The 9485-nt window shown below is 44.5% G+C and overlaps 1 protein-coding gene across 1 annotated transcript in view; it reads left to right on the top strand.

Moving 5' to 3' along the window:
- Positions 1-2646: 2646 nt before the first annotated feature.
- The window catches only part of USP13 (ubiquitin specific peptidase 13), a 59738-nt gene continuing 52899 nt past the window's right edge, over positions 2647-9485 (top strand). The window contains exons 1-2 of the mRNA XM_077826314.1: positions 2647-2760; positions 8024-8084. Coding sequence (XP_077682440.1) covers positions 2662-2760; positions 8024-8084 — 160 coding nt within the window. The 5' untranslated portion in view covers positions 2647-2661. The remainder of the gene's footprint in view (positions 2761-8023; positions 8085-9485) is intronic.

The following is a 9485-nucleotide window of genomic DNA, read 5'->3' as shown; positions in this document are numbered from 1 at the left end:
GGGGTTGATGTTAAATAGAATCAGGGCCGTCCTTAGGCATATGCGGATGTGTAGGGTACGTGAAAATTTGGGACACCACCGGCACGATAGGCGCCGACATCTCATCTTGCCAGGGGGTGCTTGACCCCCACCACTCAGCTCTAGGCCCTGCCCCTACACCACTCCTTCCCCCAAGTCCCCGCTCCACCTCTTCCCACCCCTGCTCCACCCCCGCCCTGCCTCTTCCCCACCTCTTCCCCCAAGTGCGCCCCATCCCCGATCCTCCCTCTCCATTCTGGAGCTTGAACCCCGCGAATCAGCTGTTTGTGGCGCTCTGGAAGCGCTGGGAGTGAGGGGGAGTTGTTGGTAAGTGCATGGCCACCGGCGCTTGAGAGGCGAGGGGGGCAGAGGAGGGGAGCTTGGCATTGGTGGGTGCTCCACACCCACTAAATTTTCCCTGTGAGTGCTCTTGCCCCAGAGCACCCACCCACGGAGTCCGCACCTATGACCGAGACAGCAGGTAAGAGCGGGTCGGCTCTTGCACACCCAGCGCACTCTGCAGTCGTCTACCTAGGCGGAAGGCAGGGGCCATATTCACATAGCCGAATGCACCAGCATAGGGGCACCAGTATAGAGGCAGTATAGGGGCACCCCTATTCACAGAGCCGAATGTGCTGGCATAGGGGTACCAGTTGTGCCGGCATAGGGGCACCAGTTTAATAATACTGCATAGGGCCCCATAAATCCTAAGTTTCAGAGTAGCAGCCGTGTTAGTCTGTATTCGCAAAAAGAAAAGGAGTACTAGTGGCACCTTAGGGACTAACCAATTTATAAATTTATAAATCCTAAGGAAGGCCATCGAGGCTGGAGTTTCTAATGTTTTAATAAATTTTATGGTAGAAATAGATTTCTCTTATCCCCATTTATTGCCAGTTATTTAGTGCCTGATACAGCAGATCTGGTATCAGGCACTAAATAACACAGGCAACTTTAGCACCATCAGCCCTTCAGAGTGTTCTTCCAGCACCTCAGGTGACTTTGGATAAAACAATAACTCCAAATTTGGGAGAGTACATTTAGTCCTGTTTCCTGTCTATAGTTTTGATGTCTGGGTTTTTCACATATAAGAGATACAAGAACATACTTATCCCTGTAACAATTTATGATCAAGAATTAAGTGCATGTTCCTTATGTGTAACATTTTGAAGCCATTGGTGACTCTTGTTGCTTGATATACTAGCAGTATCTAAGCTAGCTATGGGTGACTTCAGCTAGTGGTGTTTCCAGAGATCAGAAGTGAGATGTTTTGCCGTCCTGCAGTTCAGAATGCAAGCAAGATCAAAGTGCTTTTAAAAGACCGCCCTTTGTTCTGCACCACCTACATGGAACAATAGACTACTAGAAAGGGCTTAAAAAATGTGTCTGATGCCTACTAACCAGGTGACCAGACCTGTTAGCAGCACAGTTTGAATGATTTGGGACGGAGCTGGTGGCAGTGGGATTCTGGGGCAATTCCCTGGCCAGCGAGCCATCCTCAACACCCAGCTACTGGCAAAGGGAAAGGTGCTGGGACTCCTACTGGGTTGCTTTACCTGGACCTCCCTTGGGTTTAGTCTTTCTAAACAATTTCAAGAGGGTGTAACTCATGATTCTTCTCTGCTATACTTGCTTTAAGTTTCCTTACTTTATGATTAGGGCCAGTACCTGTGCCTGCCTCTGTTCATAGATGTCTCAAACAGAAGCAGAGCAAAACTGAGATGATTCTTACCAATTTCACTTTGCCCAGTGGGTTCTAGACAGGTTCTACTTGTGAAACAGACCAGAATCTTGTTAGTGACTCTTTTACAGCTTGGGAAAGCAATGAGCAAGAGAAGAAGCACTGAAGTGGTCAGCCAGTTTTCACCCTTAGGAGGACAGCTGTACACCAGTTCCCATTCAGAAGGTTATCTTTGTAGCCATAGGGCTAGACACGTTATTATTTAAAATGAAAGCTTAGATTCTGCTGGTATTGATGGCTTAGTAGCCTCCCCCATCCCCCAAAGGGCTCACATTCTCCAAGGGATACCTTCCTCTTGCAAAGGATGAATAGTTAAATGGATTTTTCAAGGCCTGCTACTAGACATCAGGTCTTGACACACTTAGGCTATGTCTACACTACCACTTACGTTGGTATAACTTACACCGCTTAGGGGTGTGAATAAGCCATCCCCCCTGAGCAATAAAAGTTACACCAACCTAACTGTTGGTGTGGACAGCGCTATATTGGCCGGAGAACTTCTCCCGCTGAGGTGGCTGCTGCTGCTTGTTGGGGGCGGAGAAATTAAGTCAATGGGAGAACTCTCTCCTGTCGGCTTAGAGTGGCTCCATTAGAGAGCTTACAGCTGCATCGGTGCAGTTGCACCGCTGTAAACTCTTTAGTGGTGCAGTCACTGTGGTCCAATCGGCTGCTAGTATACATTGTCACATGGTGTGGAAGATTCTTAAAAGGAAGACAATTCTCTTTGCTCTATAACTTAATATGTAAGTGTGTGATATGCTAATGTGATAAGGGGAAGGTGCAAAAGGTTGCGGTTCCTAACTGTCTCTGCTTGCTGGTGTCTTTCTGTCCCATTCAGTTCCTTCTATATAGTAACTTTTTCCTATTATTCCTTTCAGGATTCAGAAGGAGGTCTCTATGTGTGCATGAACACGTTTCTGGGATTTGGAAGGGAACATGTTGAAAGGCACTATCGAAAAACAGGACAGAGTGTATATATGCATCTGAAACGACATGTGATAGAGGTGAGATTTCTAGCTTCCAGACCAGCTATTCAGATGGTTCTTATACCTCATATGCAACTTTAGATAAAGTATCTGGGAGATGGGCCAAACCTGAAATATCAAATCTGACTCCCTTTGAAATTTGGGCTGGGTAGAGGTCAGATTTAGATCCTTGGGTTCAAACTCAACTGTGCAATTTTTATTCAAACCACCAGGGGCCAGATTTTTAAAGGTATTTAGTTACCTAAAGATGCACATTGGTGCCTATGGTGATTTCCCATCATCCCCCCTCCCCACCCCCCAAAAAAAAGAAAAAAAGCACCTAGGTGTCTAATTCCCATTGATTTTACTGGGCACCTATGCTCATCTTTAGGTGCCTAAGTAGCTTTACAAATCTGGACCAAGAGGCCTGTACATTGGTTCTGGTTCAGATATATTTGGAATCTTCTGAGAACGAGGGTTTTCATGAGATTTTGGCTCAAGCTGGCAGAAATTTACTCAGAAGAGTGAACCTTAGTCCTCATTTGCGCTGTAATCCAAACTCTAGCCTGAAATGGACCCTAGATCCAAACACTGCTTCCCAGATCAATCTTTTATAATACAGACAAGCTTCCTATTAGATATACGTCCCTACTGTTACTGGGTTTACTATTGATATAAAATGTTAAGGCCAACTGTGTTTGTGTGCGCACATGCATATCTTTGTTTGGTGTTTGTATTCTAATACAATGGGCTGTTAATGAACTCTGACCCAAACAGAGTAGAAGGTGTGGTTTGGTTTGATGTGCCACTCAGTTTACTTTCCAATGTAGCTTTGAATCCTTGGGTGAATTACTGGGACTGAGATAGTTACTTAGGGTGGGACAAAGAGTGCTTCCTGTTGTTCTACAGCAGTGATCTCTTTGGCTGATCAAGGATCTCCCTTGAACTTGGAAAAAGATCCTGTCCATTCTTACTTTATCAGAAGAGTGGTGGCTGCAAGTTCGGGTGAGTCGGTGTATGCTAAAAATTAGGGAAATCCTCTTGCAGAAGATTCCATGTCCCTGGGCAGTTGGGAAATAGCTACATTTCCATCACACTGTTACTGTAAACTTGTGGTAGACTGGGCAGGTTCTAGCAAATGTTCTTTTGGTGAGTGGATTTAGTGCTTGTGAAAGGTAAATGCACTGACTAGAGCCAGGTGGGCAGAAGTCCTATTCAGGCTTACATATGAGTATCACCCCAAGCCTCCAATGTCCTTGTTATTCTTACAGACGTATTGGAACATAAGCTTTCATGGGTGACTACCCACTTTGTCGGATGCATGCTTATGCTCCAATACGTCTGTTAGTCTATAAGGTGCCACAGGGCACTCTACCGCTTTTACAGATCCAGACTAACACGGCTACCCCTCTGATACTTGTTATTCTTGTCGTGAGAGAGTCTGCTAGTCTTGCCAAAGTACGTGGGAGGTTTCAGTATAAAGCCAAATTGGGGTTAAAATGGGATCTCCAAAATCCCTTTGCCTGTTGTGTTGACAAGGATTTGAACCAAGATCTCTAGAGATGGAAAGCAAGTACACTGATGTTCAGCTCAGTGTCAAAGTAAACATAAGCAGCTAGATCACTGCAAAGACACTCTTCGGCTACTGAGGAATCTTGGGGCTTCTTTGTGGGTTGCATCTTGGTAGGACATTGGGAGAACTCACCTGCCAGGTTCAGCAAGATTGGGGCAGTACTTGGCGAGTGGATTATACAGTGGTAATTGATTAGGCAGTACTCTTCTGTCCACCTAGAGCCTGTTATGTAATGTTAATGGCTGCAGTGTTCCACCCCAGAGGTGGCTGAATATCCATAACTTCCAGAGTTTGTAACCTACATTGGGATTTTTCTGAATGAGAGGGGACCTATAAACTCACAATTCGATAATATTACTATTTCTCTGAGAAACAAGGGATGTCTAGCACAATGCCCCTATGTTAATTGTGTGTGTGTGTGTATGTACATGTGTTTAGATATGTCTCCAAAGGTTTAGATACAGTGGGGCGAAAATGAAAACTACTTCTCTGCTTCACTTTTGCTGGACAACATCATAAATTCATACATGTCTTCATGTTACCGTACTAGATGTTCGGCCTTAGGACATTAACATTAATTAAATGAGTTAATTGGAACTATAAAAATATAATTGAATGGGTCTGTGATCCACACAAGTTTGCAAATGTGTTATCTCGAAGTCTGAAATGACCCCACATTTTGTCTACGTTCAGGAAGACCAATGTCCATGTTTCCTGATGAGTGCTTGTACCCTGGTGCAGATGGACAGGCATTTGTGTGTTGCTCCTGGAAAGAGTAGTTCAGGTCATTCAGGTACCCAGAGATATCAGCAAGGTTGGCTAAGCCTGCCACCCATACCGGATGATTGAAGGCATCATTAAGGAGAAACTTGCGATCCTTTGTGAGGACCTGGACTTCTCTGCTCTTAAAACAGCTTGTTGGGATATTGCTACCTTGTGGGAGCCACTTCCCTCCTGTGGAGTTGCTAGTGATGGGGCCCCATGTCATAGCAAAACAATGCCAAATGTTGAGAACCCGTTAGACTGCCTCTAATGAGGTTCACTTTCTTGACAGCTTCATGAAGGACCCAGCACAGGTTCTCGGATGCTTACTAAGCACTAGGGCTGTATGAGACCGAGAAGCCATGCGGCACTGTGTGCAGTGACATTGGATGGAGGTGACCAGGTTGCTATTCCTGTCTCTCATTGCCTTGGTATCAGCCCTGCAGAATGTGGAAGTCTTCGTCACTTCCTGAAGTGTCTGGGATAAGTATGTGTGTCCTGGCACAGCTTTACAGAAGAGCAAGGGGCAGGTCCTCCACTTGTGTAAATTGTCGTAGTTCCGTTGGTTTCAGTGGAGCTATGGCAGCTTATAATAGTGAAGGATCTGTTCCCAGGTCATCTTTCATAGAATCAATGGGAAACGTATGTCACTGGCACTGCAAGCTGTGCAGCACCCCTATGGTAGCAACATCGGTTGACTCACCACATTGAATTTTTGCATAGTTATTTTTTTTCTGAGCTTTAAAAACCAGTTACTCTTCTGCAGCCTCAATGGCTGTGTTGCCAGTACTGTGCACAGCAGAGATATAACACAGGCAGTGTTCAGCTGGATGCTCTCTCTGCCTTAGCCCCCGTGACTTTTGAAACCATTGCGCTGCATTGGGAAGGGTAATACATGGCAGGTGCTCAGATACTAGATAGCGATGGGCCCTCTTGCGAGAACATAGATAACATGGAGGTTCATTACACAGATCTGCGATTCATAGAGCTGCCAAATAAGGTTCCTGACACTTAGTACAAGTAACATGGGGAGACTGACATAGCACTGCTATTACTACTTCACCCTGACTCTGCCTTTTGTTGGAGGATCTTCAAATGCTTTACAAATATTAATTAATGCTTGTAACAGCCTGTGAGGGAGGAAAGTTATCACCTCCGGCTTACAGATTGGCAAAGCAAGGCACAAACTCCCTGGGCCTGCTTCTTCAGAAGTGCTGAGCGTCCACCACTTCAGTTGAAGCCAGTGGGAGCGGCAGGTGTTTGGCACCTCTGAAAATCAGGCTGAGATATTTAAAGGTAGGGAGCCAAAAATGGAGGCACCCAAAGTGAGTGGTCACTCTCGACAATGTTGGTCTTAATGTCTTGCTCCAGGTCTCACATGGAGTGGTGGGAGTTCAATCCCAGCTTTCCAGTGTGGTGGTTGCACCACTGAGATAATTTGGAGTGTGTGGGGTGAGGGGAGGAGGCAACCATCTGTTCTGTATGTTGCTGCTTATGGTAGTAGATCTGGGATATTTTTTAAGAGTGAGAAAATGTGTTTCTTTTCTGTTTGTCACTTACATTGCATTGAGAAAATGAGCTCGTTTTTAATACTAGTGGCCACTCCCCTTGCCTACAGGGTGAATAAATAAAAAATCAGTATGATAAATCTGAACGGTAGGTTTTGTTGTTTTGATAAGTGTAACCGAGAAACATTAGTTGGTGTCTGTTCTTTCTGATAATGGAAAACTTTTCTATGGGGTGTGAAAGCTTGTTGATGATTCTAGCCAATCTCTTTGGCCGAAGCTTTATTTACGTAGCAGAAAGAATCACCCAAAATATGTGAACTCTTCGCCTCCTTGTCAGCAGAGACAAACACATGAACCCTTCCTAGGTTGACAGATTCTGGGCCTGTCTCTTTCCACCTGTTGTATCCTAATTTTACTATTTAAAAAAAATAATAAAAAAGCAACAAACTTAAAGGAGCATGACATTATGGTACATGCTGTAAAAGATACGCTGCTGGCACAATAGCCACAAAAAACTAATCACTAAAGAAGTTTTAACAGTGCATGGTTCTGAATAGCTTAGAAAGAGTTGTGCTTGCATTTGCTTTTATGCTTATGGTGCTGCCGGTATTCTTCCCATTGCTTTGTAAAGCACTTTGAATTGGCAAAAGCACTACCTGAAATTGAAATTAGCTCTATCGCTGGAATATCTGTCACACAGCTGTGCTCTGCTCTGCTCTGCTCATAGGTTTTTGCCATCTTAAAACTAAACCAGGCTGCCTAGATAGGTTTTCTGCATAGCACCTAATGCTTACAGACCACTGTGATCACTCTCATTCACTTCAGTGGGAGCAGGCTCAGGCCCTCATTGAGGAGGCATTTATTTTAGATTATTTACTTCAGATAACAGTCTGTTATAACACCCAAAAGGGCCCCGGTGGCCCACCTGGATTGGTAATGGGAGGCAGAGTCTTTCTTCTCCGGGTCATCATGTCCAGTCTGCGTCCAGTCATTAAGCACTCTTGACATCTGATGGTGTGGGAGTAGGTGTGAAATTACGTGACGGTCCCATCCAGTTCTTAGGGTATGTGTGTGTGTCATTACCAGTGCTATCACAATCGGTCTGCTGGCAGAGGGGAGTAAGTGGACATATAGAATAAACTACTCTGACTTCCAAAGGTGGTCCCACTGGATCAGGGTCAAGTCCCATTGGCGAGGGATATGAAGGAAGCGTATGCTTCTGCTGCCCCTGCTGTAGGTGTTCTATGGTTAAATAGAGGACGTTGTTGTTCAGGGATGTCAGTCTGGCACCTTTTACCAGTACTAAATTTGTACCTGTGCATCCCTCCCCCCGAAAACACGCCGAACGCACACTGACCCCTCTACCTGTCGGGGGAAGCTCCGGCATGAGGCTGTTGTTTGCTTATTTCAGGTTCACAGGTTAGATTTTTAACTGTATATTTTCTTTTTTTCTTTCCAGAAGGTACCAGGCGCATCTGGTGGAGCTTTACCAAAAAGGAGGAATGCAGTGCTATTTTTAGGTATTGTAGATAGCTGCTCTCACGCAGTCCTTGTGTCTAACCCCAGTGCATGTGCATTTGGGTACACCTGCCACTCCAGCATGTCTGCCTTATTTTGTTTTGTTTTTAAAACTGTTCAAAGTAGAAAGATTACAAATTTGTAAGTGTCTTCCTTTTAAAATAAATTATTAATGATCATCCCAAAACAGCCTCACAGATATTCTCAAACTGCTTAGGGTTTGTTAGACACCTGTCTGTCTACTTACATGTGCGCCATCACCATAGTATATTGCTTTTATAAAATGTGAATTTGGATTAACTGCTTATATAGGGCCAGTCTGGGGATCCCTGATTCCTGCTTGTGAGCAGTTGCTCTCAGGAGTAGTCCCATTAACTTCTGTGGAACTATTTGTAACTGCTTATGAGTGTGGGTAAGGGGTCCCCATTCTGGTCCAAAGTGAATGTAACTGTACATGTATACTGAACTTCTTTTAATAATGCTTACACAATTCTATCTGCCTGACATGTCTCCCTGATGTACACAAAGCAAGGAAGTGAGGGAAAGCAAGGGAAACCCCCAATGAGTTTCCTTCATCTGCCTCTAATCATCTTTCTATCAAACCCTAATTTTCCTAGATATCAGTTGATTTATGCATCAGCCAAGAAATCTTAGGACCCCATAAACTCCTTCATTGGGACCCTACAGTATCAGCTCCACTCTACCCACTTCTGGGGCTTTTTTGGTGCATTTTCTGTGTATTTTTTTTCCTTTTCATGTCTTTCATGGGGTGGAGAGAGAATAGAAGCCATAGTCACTACTGAAAGTAGCTAAGTAATTCTTCCTGAGGTGAGGGGGTTAAATGTTTTCATAGCAAAAGCCAGCTTTCTGATAGTGGAAGGGGGAACAATAGCTTGGCATCCCACTGGAGTTGCTTTGGTCTGTGGAATGTGTTGCTGAGAGGATTGTGATGGATTCAGTCATTTTAATGGCAGGAGTAAGTTCTGAAAAAGGCTCCTGGAGAAAAGAAAAGAAAGGGGAAGTTAGTGAGAGGAGAGTAAACAAGTGAAGTTCTCTTCTCTTCCCCTTCCCGGCCCCCCCGCCGTAAGAGGAAGGTGCTGTTAATGAGGAGTTGGCAGGCACTGGTTTAAATGCCAGTTGCTAGCATTTCATATTTAGAATAATTTTCAATTATCACTAAACGATTACAGAGTGGCTGCATAAGCTTCCGAAAGAAATCAGACTGCCAAGCAGGGCTGCCTTGCAGTGTTAGTAATGCAAATGTGAATGAGATGCACACAAAAAAGGCTCATAGAAACACAGAACCAAATTTTGTTATTGCTAATTTACTGCGTACACATTTTATATAGCTTAGAGAGGGTCAGTGATTCACCATTGCTCCTCTGCCGTTTGTTGCTAGAAGA

The sequence above is a fragment of the Eretmochelys imbricata genome, chromosome 9 (assembly GCF_965152235.1).
Source record: "Eretmochelys imbricata isolate rEreImb1 chromosome 9, rEreImb1.hap1, whole genome shotgun sequence".
Taxonomy (NCBI): domain Eukaryota; kingdom Metazoa; phylum Chordata; order Testudines; family Cheloniidae; genus Eretmochelys; species Eretmochelys imbricata.
This window is presented reverse-complemented; position numbering and strand designations above follow the sequence as displayed.